At 35.1% G+C, this 20,693-nt stretch overlaps 1 protein-coding gene and 1 long non-coding RNA gene across 2 annotated transcripts; one reads left to right on the forward strand and one right to left on the reverse strand.

Annotated features, from left to right (window-relative positions):
* Nucleotides 1–1,394: 1,394 nt before the first annotated feature.
* On the reverse strand, nucleotides 1,395–20,107 carry LOC149072547 (uncharacterized). Its single transcript, XR_016194407.1, has 2 exons — nucleotides 20,040–20,107; nucleotides 1,395–1,653 (listed from the first exon to the last, which is right to left on the reverse strand). It is a non-coding gene; the product is annotated as an uncharacterized LOC149072547 (long non-coding RNA).
* Nucleotides 12,266–14,754, forward strand: LOC149072548 (uncharacterized). Its single transcript, XM_089246603.1, has 2 exons — nucleotides 12,266–12,805; nucleotides 12,896–14,754. The coding sequence occupies exons 1-2, from the start codon at nucleotides 12,790–12,792 to the stop codon at nucleotides 13,255–13,257; spliced, it is 378 nt and encodes a 125-aa protein (XP_089102729.1). The 5' UTR covers nucleotides 12,266–12,789; the 3' UTR covers nucleotides 13,258–14,754.
* Nucleotides 20,108–20,693: the final 586 nt, after the last annotated feature.

Consider the following 20,693-nt stretch of genomic DNA (forward strand, 5'->3'; position numbering starts at 1 on the left):
CTGCCAACCTAGATTCAACTTGCTTTTTACTATCCCTTATCGCTTTCTTCAACAGTCTTCTTTTATCAGTAAACAATGATAGGTCACCTCGTCCACTTTTATACTCTCTGAATGCTCTTTTCTTTTCAAGATAAAGGTTCCGCACGCTATCCGTGAACCATAGAGGGTGTGATGTACAAACACGCTTTTTTCGAACAAAGGGTATGACGTCGTGCAAAACAGAGGACAGCTTCGTACTAAATTCTTCCCATTGACTTACCACCCCTACTGATTCCAACCGGTCTTTGAAAACTTCCGCTAACCTTCTTCGCAAAACATCAAAGTTAGTTCTCCGAAAACAAGGAACCAATCTTTTGTTATCAACCTTACCCGAGGAAAAGTTACAGAGAAATCTGACGATACGATGATCACTGGAAGAAAACTCTTCCCCCACCGAAACATGTTCAACTAGATCCTCAGAACTAGTAAGAACTAAATCCAAAATAGCAGTACCCCTAGTGGCTTCTGATACATGCTGATACAAAAAATTTTCGAGCACCAACTTAAGAAAGTCTCTTTCATACTGATTTCCAGATGAAAGGTTCTCCCAATCAATACCCGGGTAATTGAAATCCCCTAGTATGAGAACCCTCTTTCGCTTACACATGTAGGAAATTTCATCATGCATTTTGGCGATATAGTTTTGATCCCTATTCGGTGGATTGTAACAAACCCCAACAATAAGCTTATGACGTCTTTTGTTCTCAAGTTCAACCCATATGGTTTCAATATCACTTCTCTGCACGTTACACTCTCTAGCCTTCAAACATGATTTCACGTATATCAACACTCCACCCCCTTTCCTATCAGATCTATTTCTCAAAAAAGTATCGTATCCGGAGATGTGTAAGAAAGATTCATCCCCATCGCTTGCCCAAGAGGGTCTTGGGAGGGTTATTGCCCCCTCTTTATCTGTGCCTGCATTCAACCCCGGATTCCACGATTTTTACATTCTAAAATGTATCCCATGAGGTCTAGTGGTTAGCATTCCTAGTTTGCACTGGGGTGGCCCGGAATCGATTACCGTCATGGGAATTTAATTATTGCTCCAGGCTCTACCTTGAAGTCTTGAAGTTGGGCTAGAAGAGATCTCAGCAATGGGATAAGTCCGGCCGCAAAGTTCTGCCGTTCATTCATTCAGCCCCAGATTTAAACAACGTATACACGATGACTAACCAAACATCGTTTTGCTTATGGACCTTTAATTAATGCTTTGCCCAAGGGCCCCCCGTTAAGCCAAAGCCGGGCTTCAGTAATTTTCGATAGAGAAAATAAGAAAAGTAACAATAGTAAAATGTAAAATCAAACTATATGTTTTATTTGAAACACATATTTAAAAAGCTCCACCAATCATGATTGTGAATTATTTGAGCTTATCGGTGGTATTGATTTTGATGCTCTCTTTGGCTTTGGTGGACGGCTCGAGATCTGGACGGATAAGAATAGCTACGGAATCGGCATCACCTGGATTAGCATTTCTATAACGTTTCCCGGTCCTGAAGCTTCTCTTATACTCTCTCCAACACACGTAGACATAGGCACCGAGGATGAATGTAGCCAAAGTGAACAAAGCAGTCATGCCAATCACCAGGACAAAGCATGGGAACTGGTTCGCTGTAATAAAAGATATTGCCATTTTTGCATGCCTAAGACCGGGATTACACTATAAAAGTTTTGTAAACGTGCTTTTATAAAATTTGAAAAATACAACCAATAAGCAGATCGGTTGCATTGGCTCGAATGTAATCGATCAGTTTATATTGGTTGCATTTTTCAAGTTTTATAAAAGCACTTTTACGAAACTTTTACAGTGTAATCCCGGCCTAATACTAATAAATAAAGCCCGGATTATATGCACTGAAAAGTGGCGAAATATGCTCTAAAATATTCAAATATGCTCCAAAAATACGCCCTAATACGCAAATATGTTCTTAAAAATGCCAAAATATTCATAAAAAACCCAAAATGTACACTAGAAAAATCCCGAAATATGCACCAAAAATGAGAAAATATGAATCAAAAATGGGAAAATATGGATTAAAAAAATCATCATGCAAAAAAAAAATGTTTTTAAAAAATGCATATTTTCTATTTCTTAGTGCGTATTCATTTACAAAAAAAAATATCTCTGCATATGCTAATTTCTACATATTTTCAATTTATTTAGGCAATTTTTAATTTCTAGTTTGTAACGAAATACCAGTAAAAAAAAATTTTCGACACACTATTTCCGAAAAAAATGAACGCTTTTGACATATCTCTAGAAATAGCCTTACAGTAAAACGGTTGACATTTGGAAAATACAGTATTACGAACATATCTATTAATTCACTAGATCCCACCTCTGGGGGAAAAAACCGATGTTATGAAAACATTATGAGAAATATTATTAATTTGAAACATAATTTTAAAAAAAGAGATATTGAACTTGAATAAAGCTTCTAAAAATACGCAGTTATTGAGGAATTTTTTTTGATTTTATGCATTAATGATAAAAAAGCCAAAATATGAAAATGCATGCGCACATGTGCATTTGCATATAATCCGAGCTCTACTAATAAAAATAATAGGCAATTATTATCAGAACGTGTCAAATAGATGAAAGTCAGAGTCAGACGCGAGAAGTATTACATGATTGAAAATGAAAAGCACATAACAAAGATCATATTGCTGGGCTTTAACATGAACACTTACAGGCATAATTTATATATAATATTTATATAAAAAATAATATATATATAAAAAAATAATATATATATAAAAAAAAGTTACCAATTTTTTAAAATTACACGTTTTACATGTTTTAAATCGCTTTAACATTACATTACTTAATTTGGCTTCAAAAAGTGTAAATTATTGAGATTCGCGGAAAAGTGGTGAAAATCAAATTTTCATATTCATTCATAAAAACTTGCACATTTCGCATTTATCACACCTATTTCTTAAATACGAAAAATTTCGTATACTTATTCATCAAGTATTGAGAGTGGCACACACACACACACAAAACAAAGCATACATCAAAAATATGCCTATAACAAATAAGCCTCTGGCTGTACTAGGTCCTAACAAATGTTTACGCTCGGCGAGCATGCTTTAAACAAGCACGCTACCTAGTAGCAAATAAGCAAGCTTTTCCAGGAGCAAGTGTATCACCAGTACCGTAGCGTACCTTCTTTAGGCCCCGGGGCAGACAATTTATTGCCCCTCCCCTTCGAAGGAAAAAATTATGCAAAATAAGTGTACGTTTTTTGTAAGGCCCCCCATTCGGCTCGGGGTCCCGGTTGCCCCAGCCTAGTTACGGTCCAGTGTGTCACGGGCCTAACTGATTACAAGGTTTGTGTAAATAAAGGCAAAGGAGGCCGATGCCAACAGTGAAGATACCAATGACAAGGAACATCATAGCAACGCACGATAACTGGTTCGCTGTAATAAAAGATATCACTATTTTTACATTTCTAATACTCTAATACATACTCTAATATTCTAATACATACTAATAGTAATAGAAAGGTTTCTCACACAGCAAAATGAAGATGTAAATTAAACGTAAGCTATATTTACACTTGGAAGTTAGGCAACCTCAGAAAACCAATTCAGCCAACCGGCCTTAAGAAGAAATTTGGGTTGAACTCTGTCCTCTAGCCAGGGCCGTCTTAAGATCATCATGGGCCCCCCGGACCAAGTGATTTTTCTAAAGCCCTACCTGGAAAATTCTCGAAAAATTCAACTACTTCTCGTTTTTCTGAGGCCCTTCTTCTCTTGAGGCCCCCGGGTCGTGCCCGGGTGGGCCCATGCGTTAAGACGGGGCACTGCCTCTACCACAGTGTTTCTCAACATTTTTTTAGCCTATGGCTGGGATGGGAACCAAGGGCGTAGCCAGGGGGGGGGGACTTGGGGGTCTAGTCCCTCCCCGAAATGTGAGAAAATGACCGAAAAAAGGGAAAAAGATGGCCAAATCCATTGTTCTGTCACTTTGGTCCCCCCCCCCGAAATGAAAGTGCTCCCCCCCCCCCCGAACGAAATTTCTTTCTACGCCCCTGATGGGAACTCTGCGCGAATTGCGCCGCTCTGCGCTAAAATTAACATCTTGCGCCATCCTGCTCCAATAGTGTATTTTCGTATTTTTCTGCACCAGAGATACGGAATTTTGCTTCAGTATTCCCGAATTTCGGAAAGCACGCCAAAAAATGTTTGTTCCTGCTTGCCGCGAAACGATTCTTACCGAGAAGAGCGTATTTTATTCAACTGTACTTAACTGCCACCTACTTATTTAAACTATCGGCCCTAAGTTAATTTCGCTGTTCCAATTTATAAATATCTGCTCCGAATCCTATATTTTGCTGCTCCAAAACTGCTCCGAATACTGAAATTTGCTGCTCCGAAATGGACTTTGTCACTTCCCACCCTTGCTATGGCCTCCTTTAGACCGTATTTTCTTCAAAGCCTCGCTCTCTTGTCCCAGGCCGTTGTGGTGGTCGAGTTGTCATAGTGTCGGACTCACTTTGCGAGGATTCGGGTTCGAACCCCACCGGCGCCATAGTGGTGGTCGACTGAAGTTGGTATTCTGTGCTTCCCAACTTCGAGGCGTGAATGCGAATTGATTTGAATGAATAAAATGTCTCATCCACGGACCTCTCCCCTCATCCAGGAGCGTGAGCCTTTCTAATAATTGAATTTAGTCAAAACACTAGTAGTAGTGTTTTGTGCGTTTCTGGAGTGGTCGTAGTGTTTTGTGCGTTTCTGGAGTGGTCTTGTTGTTTTTTGGTGCGTTTCTGGAGTGGTCTGTGTTCCATCCTTCTATATATTGCTTTTCACATAACATAATTGCTTCTTTGTTTAGTTCCCGGTCAGTGAGGATATAAAAATAACTCTCCTCATAATGGTTGATAGAAAAATACGATTTTATTTGATCGTGATATCTTTCCTGTTCGTTTTATTTCTCACCATCTATGTTGTGCTTACTAGAGTTGACGTTTCTCCTGCTAGTTTTCGATCTGTCAACATAACAAACACTTCTTGTTATAGGTCAATACACTTGGGTAGACGCATATATTTCCATACATGCTTTAAAGATAAAAAAACAACCGTCTATGATATTAGAATATTTTACTTGGAAAAGGGTGTTCTAAAACCATATTTCGTCGGCGTTCAGCTGTTTCCCCATGAATACTCAAAGCTCTGCGAACGTGTTTAAACATGATCTCATGCTGAGGTTTCCATCCACCTGTTTGGTGAGCGGACCTTCTCAATCTGGTAAATCGACTTTTGTGAGGAAAATAATAAAAAGTAATGTTTACGAAAAAAAAATAGAAAACGTACTGTGGTGTTATTCTGTGTTCCAACCTTGGTTTTTAGAGGAAAATAATTTAGATATACATTTCCATCAAGGGCTGCCCGAAAATTTCGATAATTATGATTTAATAATTATAGACGACCTCTTAGAAGCCATTGACGGTAGTGTCTCACAACTGTTTACCGTTAAATCACATCACGAAAATAAGAGCGTAATTTTAATCACTCAAAATTTGTTTCCGAAAAATAAAGTTTTTCGCAATATTTCCCTTAACACGCATTATTTGGTGTTGTTCAGAAACATCAGAGATTCCAGTCAGGTTCAGTGTTTAGCTCGTCAAGCTTTTCCCGGCCAGTGCAGATTCTTTTTGGATGCATATAAAAAGGCAACGGAGACTCCGTTTTCATACATATTTATCGATTGTCACCCTTTATCTTCCTCGGTGTGTCGATTGAGAAGTTCTTGTTTTCCGGATGCTGACGGTAAATACTGGGTCTTTGTTCCTAAATCATGAAATCAGTTCGTAAAAACTAACACCTGTTAAAACTTTTGCAATCTACGACACCATCTCAGCGTCAAGCTCTGTTAAAAACCATCACTCCTTCACAGCTGCATTCTATTTGTGAGGTTTGTTACAACGTTTTACACGGGAACGTTCCTGTTAAAGTTTCAAAAATCAAAAAATATAAATCAGTCATTAGAAAACTTGGTGATAAAAAAGTCTCTAATAAAAGAAAAAAAAATATTTTAGTAAATCAAGCAGGTGGTTTTTTACCATATATCATCCCAGCTGTTATTGGTGCAATAGGAAGTTTGTTTCAGCGATAAATGGCTCAAAAAATGGCTTTGGTTCCGCATGAATACTTGCTACCGCTACCTAAACGGTATAAAGTAGAATCCCATTTGGAAAGCGATATCGAGTCACTCCTGAATACAAACGATATTCCAGACGATGTCAAAGCTAAATTACTTTCAAATCTTTTATCAAAATACAAGAAAATAGTTCATACACCAGTAGATCCCGTTAAGGTTGCAGTCATTCCTGATAGTAAAGAACAAGAAGCTCAGCCATCTAAAGTTTCCATAGAAGAAGAAGAAGATGCGGATCCGATTGTCAAACAGATATTATTGTCAATACCGCTCTCGACAAGAAAATTCGTTCCACTTTTGATTGACAAAATGAGAGAGGGTGATATGTCATGGTCAAAACTGGGTGTAGTAGAAATTAAGGGAAAGCCACTTCCTGGATCAAATATTATAGATTTTTTCTCATACATTATGCGTAACAGGAAATTTGTTGACATACCACCAAGTTTTCCTTTGTTCTTTCACCATCTCACAAAGCAGAACATTCCCATTGAATGGATTCAAAACAATACATTAAAGCAAAATGAAATGGAAGCTCGCGCCAAACGTTCTCCTTTAAGAGATCCATTTCTCGAATCTTATTTCACTCCGGTTAAGACTCACGGGAAAGCAAAAACCCCGAAGTCAAGGAAAAAACTGCGGTCGCACAGTCCCGGTAAAAAATGGTTGGAATACTGAAAGACATTTACTACGATTTTAAAAACCCAGCATCGTTAGGAGGTATCAACAAGTTAGCTAAGCAAGCTAAAGTGCCAGTACGCAAAGTCAAAAATTGGTTAATAAGTCAGGATCCGTACACTCTGCATCGTCATGTCAGAAAATATAAGATCAAAACTCGCCCTATAATTTCTCTGGGTGTGAATGAATTGTGGCATATGGACTTGGCTGATCTTAAAAGTTATGCTCGAGATAACAGAGGCTACAAATATCTTTTAGTAGTTGTAGATGTTTTTCGTCGCAAACTCTTCGTTCAACTACTGAAAAATAAGACACAAGATGAGGTTTTAAGGGGTTTCAAAAAAATTTTCAAAACAGACAGATGCTCTCACCTTCAGACTGATAGGGGTACCGAGTTTTACAACAAAAAGTTTCAAGCTTTTTTAAAAAAACATAACGTGAAGCATTACTCCATGTTTTCTGACACGAAAGCTGCCATAGCTGAACGGATGATTCGAACAATAAAAAGCAAACTGTACCGTGCGTTCACATACCGAAGATCGTATAAATACATTGATATTTTACCTGCCATTGTCAAAAGTATAAACGATACTGTGAACCGCAGCACTGGATTCGCTCCTTCGAAAATACGAAAAATTCACCACTCGGAAATATTTGAACGATTGTACGGTTCGAAGGCTCCTATTGATTTCAAATTCAAACTGAATGACCAGGTAAGAGTTTTGAAAACTCGAAAAATAATACAACGTAAATCATACAAGACACCTTGGTCTGTGGAAATTTTTTTAATTAATAAGCGTTATCCCACAAATCCCCCAACTTATGGTTTGATTGATCTTCGTGGTGAAACGGTTACTGGACGCTGGTACGGTGAAGAATTGCAGCGTGTTATTAAATCCTCTCAAGATTATTGGGGTATCGAAAAAATTCTAAAATCGCGTGGATTCGGTAAAAGCAAAGAGTTTTATGTTAGATGGCTTGGCTTCTCTGACCTGTACAACAGCTGGATCAAGGCTTCTGACTTGAAATAATGAGAAATCAATTTTTCATTACTTTGGCTAGCAATGTTAGCAATGAACTTTTCCCCAACAACACACAGAGTCATTTTATAACCAAATTGCCAACACCCTTAAATTTAGAAGGATCGAATTGGAAGTGTGCTCTGACAGATATAATTTTTCCAAAATCGTGGCATAATATTACGGAAAAGAATTCAAAATACCAAGTCACTTATCCGGATGAAGTTGATGAGCCCGACATCAAAGAATACGATATTTTGATTTCTAGCAACAAGTATGACACCGCCTTTGAGGCTATAAATAGAAACATACTGTACACAGCAAACACGAATATTGTCAACTTCGATGTCAATTATGAAACTCAAGATGTCACGTTGAACATTCCAAACGGTTATGAAATTAGAATAGAGAAAGATAACGCTCCGCTATTACTGAAGCTCTTGAGTTTGATCGAATTGAACGTAGTTTTAACAACAACTACAAAATTTAAACTGAACACAAATTTAAAACTCAGACCTGGCATGAAGGACGTGAGCGAACAGTATATTACTTTGGTTGATAAACGAAAACTGCTTGAGGCTAAAAAAATTATTCCAGTCAAAAGTATCAAAGAAAACAACAATAAAGACTTGAAATTCTTTGATGTTATAAATGATAATATAAACATGGTTATGATAAAAGGCGTTGTGCGTTTTTCTCTTGATGAAAGTGAAAGATATGTGACTGTAATAGTATCGCCAGGTTTTGAAGTTATCATTGATAAAGACAACTGCGCTACCTTTGCTGCACTGCTGAGTTTGAAAAGAAATGTTACGATACTGACAGGAACTTCTTTTCATTTTTATGCAGGATCAACAGTGAATATAGATTCGGGTGATTACTTCGAAATAAGAAAAACTATGCTTAGAACAAAGGTCATGAAAACACAGAACTTTTCTTTACCTCAAGGTTTATATTCAAACGGGAAACAACTTTCAAAGTATCTCGATAAAATTAAAATCGACGTTTTAAAAAATGATACAGTTAAATTAACAGTTCCAGATGATCATGAACTACTTTTATCAAGAGAGTTCGCCGATATTCTAGGTTTCGAAGAAATGAAATTTGGAGTTGGTGAACACGTAGCCCAATATCGTCTACAACTGGAGGCGGGAATATCTGAAGTTTTCGTATACACCGACTTGATATCGAGTCAAATAGTTGGAAACACAATGGCGCCGTTACTAAAAATTATTCCAGTATTAAAAGAAAAAGAGGGTGATCAGGTCGTCCGCAGCTATTCAAATCCATTGTACCTCGATCTTCAGAAAAATTATATTGAAAACGTGGAGGTGGAATTGCGAGGGTCTTCAGGTGATTATATACATTTTACTGATGGTAAAATATTTCTCGTGCTGTCTTTCGTGCAGATATAAAGACAAGCTGTATCACACGTTCATTCAGACGCAACGAACATGTTGTGCCCTAAAGATTGCACTGAATATTATGTAAATCAGAGTGGAACAGGTCTCCCATATTTTGCAGGAAGAGCTATACAAAGAGGGTCCGGGTATTTTTCAAATCTTTTTCGGCATGTAGTACCTTTAATCGGGAAATATTTTGGTCGGAAAATTTTGAAAACAGGAGTAGGCGTTGCATCTGACGTTTTAGCCGGGAAGGATTTCAAACCATCAGTTAAAAATAGATTCATAGAAATGAGAGACAACATCGCCGATGATGTCGTCAAGAAAATGCAATCTGGAGGTCGAAAACGAAGAAAAAGAAAGAAGTCCATCACTACAAAGCGCAGAAAAAAAGACATTTTTTCCGGATAGTTATAAATGAACTGAACTCTTATGGTTCCGCATCATTTATTGTTGATCATGGCTACTAACGCATGTCCGTGTTTGAAGAGTGAACTCGATTTGTTCGAGAAAAATTTCATGCAACTTGCGATCGAAAACAGTGCTTTCATTGAAGTTTAACCGGTCTCTAGCATAAGTCAACGCGGCCCTATAGAATTTCTCGTATCAGGATCAAGTTCAGAAAAATACATTGACCCATCTCAAATTTTTCTCCACCTAAAAGCTAAAATCGTTAAGCGAGATGGAACATCGATTCCTGCTGGTGCTAAAGTAACTCCTATAAATTATATATTAAACACTGCATTTGCTTCCATGCAAGTTTCTCTCAACGATCGTCCGATACTGAATGACGCGAATTACGCATATAAGGCTTATCTGGAATCATTACTGTTCACCTCACGCGATGCAAGAGAAAGTTATCTCACTAGCGCTTTGTTTTTTAAAGACACAGAAAAAATGGATGACTACGACCCGAGCACGACAGAAAACGCTGGTTTAATAAAAAGAAACGCCTTATCATCGGAATCAAAGGAAATGGATTTAATCGGGAAGCTGCATTTCGATTTGGGTCAACAGTCTAAATTGTTAATAAACGGCGTGAATTTGAAAATAAAATTTGAGAGAGCGAAGGACAGTTTCTGTCTTTTAGCTGATAAATCCGATTATAAATTGCAAATATTAGAAGCAAGCTTGTACATTAGGAAAGTTCAAGTTTCACCTTCTGTTATAGTCGGTCACGCTAAAGCTTTAGAAGGTGGAAATATTCAGATGAATTTTCGAAGATCAGAAGTGAAATCTTTCACTATTGGAAGTGGTGTTCAATCACACTCTATATCGAACGTTTTCTTAGGCGAGATACCTAGCATCGTAGTTTTGGGTTTGGTTGGTAATCAAAATTTCAATGGTCATGAGAAAAAGAACCCGTTTAATTTCGTTCACGCCAATTTAAATTATATTTGTTTACGTAAGGATGGCATCACCTTTCCTACCAAACCATACAGTCCTATTTTTGATAAATCTATTTATGCGAGGAATTATTTCTCTTTATTCACTGATCTGAATAAATTTTCCAATGGCTCATCAAATATCGATATAACGTATGATTCATACAGTAAAGGCTTCACGTTTTACTGTTACGATCTTACCAGTGATTTTTCGGGGGACATGACACATACCAGCCCACCAGAAAACTCGAATCTATCTATCGAAATGAAATTCAGTGAAGCGTTGCAAGAAACGATGACACTCATCGTTTATTATCAAATTCCCGTCACGATTCAAATAGATAAAAGTAGAAGCATTTTTACTCACTTTTAACAATGAATACATTCGAGTTGTATCAGCTCGCAATGAGTGACGACATTTTATCGCGAGTGTTTGCAGGAGTTTTTGCAGCAGATCAACTTCCAATGAAAATAAACAAAAAGCACAAAGGTTTCATTTCTAACCTTGATACGAGTGATAAACGGGGGTCCCATTGGGTGGCGATGTATTTCGATAATAAAAAATGTTACTATTTCGATAGTTATGGAATGAAATGTAGAAGCAGACACATATTAAAATTTATCAAAAAAAATTCTACTTCTATCGAGTGGAATGACGTCGTTTATCAATCTCCCTTCTCAAGATCGTGTGCTCTGTACTGTTTCTATTTCTTATCACACATTGTTAGAAGAAAAAAACTGCATGAATTAACATCAAATAAAGATGTGAATGAAAAAATAGTTTGCTCTTATGTCGCCAAACAAGTAATTTATCCAAATATCTTACATATCGGAGCCATACAAGATTGCAACAGTTTACTATAATAAAGCCAACTTTTGTTATCTATAAAAATCGGGAACCGAGTTACAATCACCGTATTTACTAAAATGGACCGCTACGGATTCGTTTATGTTCATGGAGAAGATGGAATTTTGAAGACCTATACTTTCGATTGCAAACTTTATCGAAAAATGATGGATTGTATTACTGCTGCAACAAGTTTCAATTTTGACTATCCAGATTCGTTTGGTTCCCTCGACCCTAAATATTACAAAGTCATAACTAACGAGGAAATATTGGAGGAAGTTCATAAACTTGTTGCATCGAATCGTTCGCATTATGGTTTTGGGTTCATGGTTGAAAATACGGAATGTGGAAACTTTGTTCCGTACATACTTTGTGAAAAGCTCTACGACAACATGAAGCATTGTCTCACAGACGCTATTGAAAACAGTTTTGATTTAGCAGAAACTGTGTCATCACAAGTGTTTTTCTTCAAAATTATGAATAGTGACCATATTATACAAGAACTGTTTGTTGGATCGAATCTTGGAATAAAAAGCCGTTCAATGTACACACATCTAGATATTGTATCTGACAATGTGTAACCCCGTCATTGTTTTTGTCCACTTCTGTGATCTTAATTTATGCTACTTATGAATAAATATATTATTTTTAGATTGACACGATCTTTTGTGTTCATTGTGGAGTGTTTTTAAAATCAGACTCAAGTAGAATCTGAATTATCATGCTAAAAACGTCATTGAATCGTTTTTGGTCATGACAATACACTAATAACTTCCCATGAGAGATTAAACGCACTCATAAATGAGGTGAATTATCCAAATAAGTCTCGAACGACGAAACTGTTAGAGACTTCCTTTCATTTTTATGCCGGATATGCAACGGCGGATATAGATCCGGGTAGTTTTTTTTTTCAGACAAGAGAAACTATGTTTAGAAACTAACTTTACCTCAAGGATTATATTCAAATGAGTCTTTGTTCAAAGAAAAGTCAAGAGTTCACGTCTTCGAGTTTAAAAATGTCAAGAGTTCACTTCTACGAGTTCAAAAAATAACCACATCCTTAATTACTAGTAGAAAGAAATAACCACAGCATGAAAACAATCAATAACAGCTACTTACTCGTATAATACGAAACATTAAGTGTACGCGCAATAGTAGTCTTGAAAAACCGTATAAATACTGGAGCTCATCGACCCACAATTTCATAGTCCACAATCGAATCTATCAGTTGTTCATCATCTTCATCAAAGTTAGGATGGCTACCAACAACGGTAAGTCTCGTTCCAATATTTTTTTATTTACTGTTCCAGACACCTATTTTATTTATTTGTAAGGTTAGGATTTGTCTGATAATTTTTTAGATAAAAAAAGACCCATTTCTGTTTCCTCTGATGAAGAAGAGGAGGTTATCGTGATACCTGATAAAAGAAAGAAAACCAAAAACCAAAAAAAACCATCCAACACTGATGAAGATCCGACGAAAAAAAGCTCTACATATGACTTAGACCTTAGTGATCAGCCTCCTCATCACAAAATAGAAAGCTACAAAATTCACATAGGTGAAGGCTTTCAGCTTGAAAATAGGGAATTCCGTAAAATTATGTACCTAAACTTATCCCGTATTATTGACGGAGATGTTAAAAACCGCTTCAACTTACCCATAACTTTGCTCGATACGCTAAAAAAGGCTATTGAGTGCATGCAGCAATACCTAAAACAATAAAGATTGTGGAACTATGATTTTTGTAAATACAATGTACATAAGACATAGATTTTCTTGTTGACTGAGCGCTGATGCAGAAAGCTATATAGAAAAGCTATAATAGAAAGCTATAGGTATTGTAGACTTAGAATGCTAATTCTTTCTGTATCATCATACATTATCTCTATTGGCATCGTAACCTCTTAATTAAAAAAGTTATCCTCACAATTTAGAGACAAAGGAGCCTCCTTCTAGGTGTGGCAAAAACACATCTAGACGATGGATAGGTTTTCTCTGATCAACGACTCATAAATCAGGTGCCTCCTCCAGATGTTAAAAATAAACATCTAGATGATGGATAGGTTTGGTCTGATAAAAAAAAAGACTGATTTTGATTTCAGTTTTCAATGATGAAGAGGAGGTTATCATGATTCCGATAAAAGAAAAAAAAAAAGCCATCCTCTACTAATAAAAACCCGACCAAAAAAAAAAAAAAAAAAAAAAAAAAAACCTTTACATATGTCTTAGACCTTAGTGATCAACCTCCTCATCAGAAAATAGAAACATATAGGAGACGGTTTTCAGCTTGAAAATAGGTAATTCCGTAAAATTATGTACCTGAACTTATCCCGTATCATTGAATGTATACGGAAAAAAACTATTTCTAGAGGGTGAACTAGTTGATCGAATCTTATAAAACAATGTTCATACAGAGAAAAAACAGTTTCGGGGGTTTCATTAAAACATATCGAAAGTATTTGCAGGAAAAAGATCCATATAATTTATTTACGAGATTAAAAAACGAAATACGTAAGTTATTTACCATTTTCAACTTTATCAAATTTATACTCTGTGTAGAACTTACTTTCACAAAAAAACAGGATGACGAAATATGTCGTCAAAAATTCTATAGTTGTTCAAAGGTAGAAAAATATTAACTGCGAATAACTATGAAGACGCTCTTTCGAGAGCCTTCGAAAAGATCATTGATAATGTTGAAAGTTTCATAAGGAATGGATCCGGGTGGGTTATAGAATCCCTAAATTTTATTGACGTAACCATTGGGAGATATAAGCCTCTATCAGGTGCTTGCAGTGACGCCAAGTTACCAAGTGATTTAAAAAAAAAAAAATGTCTCCTAAACATAAAAACTAATCAAAAAGATTGTTTTTTACTTGCGGTGTTAGCTGCTCTTTTTCCAGTAAAACATAACAAATGCTTTGGGTACTCGTACACCAAGTTTAAAAAATATTTGAATTTTAACCATCTCACTTTTCCAGTCAATTTAGATGATATAAGACAATTCGAAGAAAAGAACAGTATCGGTATAAATGTTTACATTTACGAACGGAAAAGCATTCACCCTTGTTATATTTCTAAGATGAAAAAAAACAAGAAACACATCAATTTGTTGTTACACAATAATCATTATTTTGTAATAACTAAAATTAATAGATTATTAGGTAGTGCAAAACAAGGAATCCACCACGTTTGCCCATCTTGTTTCATTGGTTTTAAACGGAAAATAACTTTTGAAAAACACAGAAATTTATGTACTAATAACTACCCAGTATGTTTACCCAAAAAATTAACTTTAGAATTTAAAGCCATAGAAAAAACCCTTAAGCATCCAATTTCCATGTACGCGGATTTTGAAGCCCTGACGTGTAAAATATCGGAACAAAAAACTTGTAACACCGTTAGAACTGAGTTACATAAACCAATAAGTTTTTCTATCGTTGTAGTTAAAAATGAAGAATTGTTTCTAACAGTATATTATTGCGGTGAAGATGCCATTAACGTGTTCTTAAATACAGTAAAATCGCTCAGTGAAAGTCTCATTCAGGATTTGAAAAATATTGTACCCTTAAAAGCGAACACGATTGATTTCAGTAAGAATGTTAAATGCCACATATGTGATATTAATTTTACAATAGATGACCATATTGTCATAGATCACTGTCATGTTACAGGAAATTTTCGAGGATATGCTCATAACTCATGCAACTTAAATTATAAAAAAAAATACTTCATTCCACTTTATATTCATAATCTAGAGGGATATGATGGGCATTTCATCATGAATGGTATTAGAAATCATCATGTGAAAAAATTAAAAATTGTGCCGCACAACAGCGAGCGAATAATGTGCATAAAAATAGACAATGTAATTATGCTTGACTCCTTCAAATTTTTACAATCTTCTCTTGCAAATCTAGCAATCAATTTAATAAAATCGAACTACAATTTCCCGCTTTTTAATAAATTTTTCCAATCTAAAAACAGATACCTCTTGAAAAGTAAAGGTATTTTCCCGTATGAATATTTTGACGATATTAAAAAGCTCCAAGATACATCCTTACCAGCCAAAAAATATTTTTTCAATACTTTAACAAATAGTAATATATCTGAAGAAGAATACAATCATGCTCAGCTTGTGTGGAAGACGTTCGATTGCAAAACATTCGCAGATTATTTGAAAATATACCAGATAACAGATACATTATTACTAGCGGACGTATTTGAGAACTTTCGCATGCTCATTCTCAAAAATTACAACCTCGATCCTGTTTATTTCTTTTCCACGCCTCATTTGACTTTTCAATCAGGATTAAAATTCACGAAAGCAAAAATACATCTTCTTCCTGAAATAGATATGTATACATACATAGAAGAAGGTATGCGAGGAGGAATTTGTTTTAATAATACACGCCACACCATTGCAAATAATCCTAAATTAGATAACTATAACCCTAATTTAGAAGAAATTTATATTATTTCTCTTGATGTCAATAACTTATATGGCTTTTGTCAAACGCAATATTTACCCATTTCAAACTTTCGGTGGTTAAATGAAAGTGAAATTCAAGAAATAGATATTTTAAAACTTAAAAAAGACGATAACATTGGTTACATATTTCAAGTAGATTTGTCATACCCTTACTATTTACATGATAAACATAATACTTTCCCCTTGGCACCGGAGCATAGAATAATAACTGCTGATATGCTATCTCCATATCAAAAATCTCTTGTTCAAAAATTGAAATTAAGATATCCAAGTAAAAACAAAAAGTTATTGAACACTTTACATGATAAAGAAAACTATATCTGTCACTACAGGTTACTGAAATATTACCTTAAGATGGGGCTGAAACTTAAAAAAATTCATAAAGTCTTATCTTTTCATCAGACTCCATTTTTGAAACCATATGTTGATTTAAATAATCATCTAAGGAAGCAATCGCTCAACGATTTTGATAAAGGATTCTTCAAGTTAATGAACAATGCTTTTTATGGGAAGACATGTCAAAATGTTAGGAATAAAATGGACATAAAGTGTGCCCTCAACAAAAAACAAGCTCGAAAATACTTGTCATTACCAAATATTGAGTATTTTGAAGTTTTAGACACAAATTGTGTTTTATTCAAAAGCACGAAAAATAAAGTTATATTAGATAAACCTATTTTCATAGGATTTTCAATATTAGAACTTGCTAAAGAAAAATTATATAAATTGTATTACAAACATTTTCAAAAGTTTTTCGGTTCAGAAAAATGTAAACTTTTATACACTGATACCGATAACATGGTGTTGAAAATAAACACTTGTAACTTGTATGAAACTTTAGCAGAAAAATTTAAAGATATAATAGATTTTAGTAACTACCCTTGTAATCACCCGTTGTATGATAGGGAAAACCAAAATAAACTAGGTCTATTAAAAGATGAAACAAAAGGTACCCCGATAAGAGAGTTTTGCTCTTTAAAACCGAAAATGTATGCGTATACTTTCGGCAACGAAATAAAAAAAACTGGGAAGGGTGTAAAAAAAAATATTTTAAAAGATCTAACTTTAGACATGTACAAAGAATGTCTCTATCAAGAAAAAATGCTAAGAAATTTACAAAGAAATATAACTTCTAGAAAACACCAAGTCTACACTACCGAAAATGAAAAAATAACTTTGAATTCTTTCACAGATAAAAATTATTTACTTGACCCTGTGAATGTCTTATCATATGGACATCATGAGATTAATCACGATGATACAGAATGAATGCGTTAGCGCTCAATTTTGTTTATTGAAGCCAAAATATTGATTCATATGAACTCTAAAAATGATGTATGTGTTTGCACAAAAATGCTGTAAAAATATTGCATGTCAACCATAAGTATAGCTTTTTTTTTTAGAATATAGAATTTAAACAATAATTATATAGAATTATTTATAGCAAATAAATAATTCTAAAATCTAACATGAACTCGACAAAAAATATTAAAAAAATTGAAAATATTTTATGCTTTTATATTTTATTTTATTTCTTTAAGATTGCATATTTACTCTGAAAAAATGTTGTATGTATTTTACTTTTGCCGTTAAAAAATTTTGAAAAAAAATTAAAAATTTAAAAAAAAATAAATAAAAAATAAAAGAACTGAAAAAACATATTTTATGTAGGAAAAGACTGTTGAAAAAAATGTTGCTTTAACTATGAATGAAATGAACTATGAAGCTAAGAAATGTTGCTCTAACCTTTTTTGCTATAAAACTGTAATTTTCAATTTGTATAATCAATCAAAAACCCACACATATATTTGTTTGATTATACAATATATTATTTAATGTAATACATGTGTAGTGTATCCTTTTGAAACATTTTTCTTTGGCAAATATAAACAAATACACTACTACTAAATAGTCAACCATTTTCTTCAAAATTTGAAAAAAATTGTTGGCTGGTACGTAATTTAATATTTGAGGTTTTTTATCCAATCTGGACTTACGATATACCTCTTCTTCTAAATTTTTGAACAACCGAACACAAAATTGTTTCGGTGTTCCTTGGTGGCTGTGGAAAAAAAAAAGCTCGTTTTATGGGGAGGTGGAGACGAGCTAAAATGAAAAAAAAACCAGTTTTTTACAGGTCAAGCCGGTTACAACGGATAAACCTGAAAAATCGAAAACTCGTTAGCCCCCCGCGGACATGGGCATTGAATGTTTTAAAACAACGCCTAGTTCGCGGGGGGCTTATGGTTCTCGAACTATTCAACAGCTCAACCGAGTGGCGCAGTGGTAAGATGCTCGTCTTTCACTCGCGCGGGACTTATGGTTCTCGAACCATTTCTGTTCAGCCGATTATGCCCGTGTGGCGATTAGCATCAGTTCAGCAGAGCATCACAACTTCAAACTCCTGGTAGGCATTTGAACTCCAAAAGAAAAAAGCTTACCAGGATATTGATATTGTGATAAAAGCACAAAACAACCAGGTAAGACTTGATGTAAGGTAAGGAAGCTAAAAAGTACATTACCCTAAGGTTATAAACCGAGAAGGAAGATAGCACGACACCACTCCAGAAACGCACCAAAAAACAACAAGACCACTCCAGAAACGCACAAAACACTACGACCACTCCAGAAACGCACAAAACACTACGACCACTCCAGAAACGCACAAAACACTACTACTAACACTTTTTTTTTTATTTATTGGACTGAACACAACACATAAAACATACAATCGAAACACTTGAGAAAAACACAAAAAATGACACAGCCACTCTCTGACCCTAACAGACGACCCTGACAAAGGTTGGTGACGCCCGTAGTAGCCGCGACGCACACTTTGAGAAACATTAGTTATATTAAATTGAGTTATATTAAAATTCAGAAATAAAATGTAACTCATTCTCGGATCATTAAATAATAAAATAAATGCAGTGAAGCCTCCGATAACGGATACAATTGAAGCCCATGTAACAGGATTTCAATACACAGGATGTCCTGTAAGTAATAAAGAGTTCTTTATTTCACAAACCGTTCGACATAGATGTATGGTTCTAATTTAAAAAATGCTCAAAATGTGTTCAAAACTCACTCTGTACCAGTTCTAGAGTGAAAATACAGTGTTATAAAATAAAAATCTAAACTTTCATAGTCCCGTCCGGTCTTCTAACTTCCAATTAAAAAGTTGTTGCCCTGTCTCTCCAGAGGTCAACAAAAAAAAAATAATCCATGTTTATAAGTGCAATATTCACTGAGATATTCGAATCCGAAAAATGGAGGAAAGTTGGGGAAAGAACAGCATAAATACGGGAAAGGAGCGTTTATGCCGTTATTTCTCAACTCTTCTCCGATTTTGAATTCAAATATCTTAGCGAATATTGGACTTGGAAAAACATGGATTTTTTTCCTTTTTGTAGGCTTTAGGAGATACAGGGCAACAACTCTTTAATTGAAAGTTAGAGGACAAGGGGGCCGTATTGAAGTTTAGGTTTTTATTTTATGACGCACTGCATTTCCACTTTCCCAACTGGTACAGAGTGATTCCCGAACACATTTTGAGCATTTTTTAAATTAGAACCATACATCTACGACGAACGGTTGATGAGATAAATGCTGCATTAGGACTTAAAGGAAACCCCGTACTTTGCTATTTACTAACGGGTACTTCACATTAGTAGACAAAAATTTCGGTCCCCCTCTGATGCCCGTTATGGAAAGGTTTCACTAGAAAAATCAAATTTTTTCGACTTGATTCTTGAATTCTGATTGATTGATTGATTTATCCTTTTTCAGTCCAGGTTCACAGACACTTTAAGATCCCCTCCCCCCAGCTGAAATATTTTCTGGGACCCCTGGTTAAGAATCCCTGTCATAGAAATTTATCGTAGTATCGAGAGAAATTTAACGTTAGATTAAAGGCGAATCCAAAGAAGATTGTTGTGCTGGCAATTTATCGTTATATCGAGCATCGTTGTAGCGAGTTCTCACTGTACTTTGAATTAAAAAATATACTTACGTCCTCCACATTTGATTCTGGCATCGGTTAATGGCGCCTGGAATAGTAGCAGCGCGGCCACAAGTATAGCAAAAGTCTTAGCCATTCCTATTCAATAAATGAATGACTTATTAGAAGCAAAAAATAGTAAGTATAAAATTCAATACTGTTATGTGCTTTTGATTTCGGTTTTTTTTCCATTAAAGATATTCAGTGCCAACTTGGTACGCGTTAGTACTCAATTTTTGCTTGTAATTTGTAAGAATATCACAATAACGATAGCATCAAAGTACTATATAAAAGCACCAATACATTGAGTGGGGGAGGGGTGGAATAGAATTGTTTAGAGTCCCGTATATGCGGGATTCCAGGGCATACGGGAATGCATTCATTGCATCATACACTCATAAAAATATCAATATGAGACCGGTAATTATGGTACTACGTAATCAAACTATTTTTCCACGATTATAAATCAAACAAATCGAAATTTCCCGAACGGATCAAATAACATCGACAAACAAAAAAAAGGAAGAATTATGTTTTTAAAACAGATTAAAATACCATAAATCACGGTGGATTAACCAATATTAATGAATTTAAAGAATACAATAATAATATAACCTGTTGATTGTTCAACAGTGCTCAAAACGAACGTACAGTAGTAATAATTCG

Source organism: Pholcus phalangioides, unplaced genomic scaffold, assembly GCF_987345545.1.
Source record: "Pholcus phalangioides strain wild (caught in Gottingen) unplaced genomic scaffold, Ppha-v1.0 ptg000017l_1, whole genome shotgun sequence".
NCBI classification, from domain to species: domain Eukaryota; kingdom Metazoa; phylum Arthropoda; class Arachnida; order Araneae; family Pholcidae; genus Pholcus; species Pholcus phalangioides.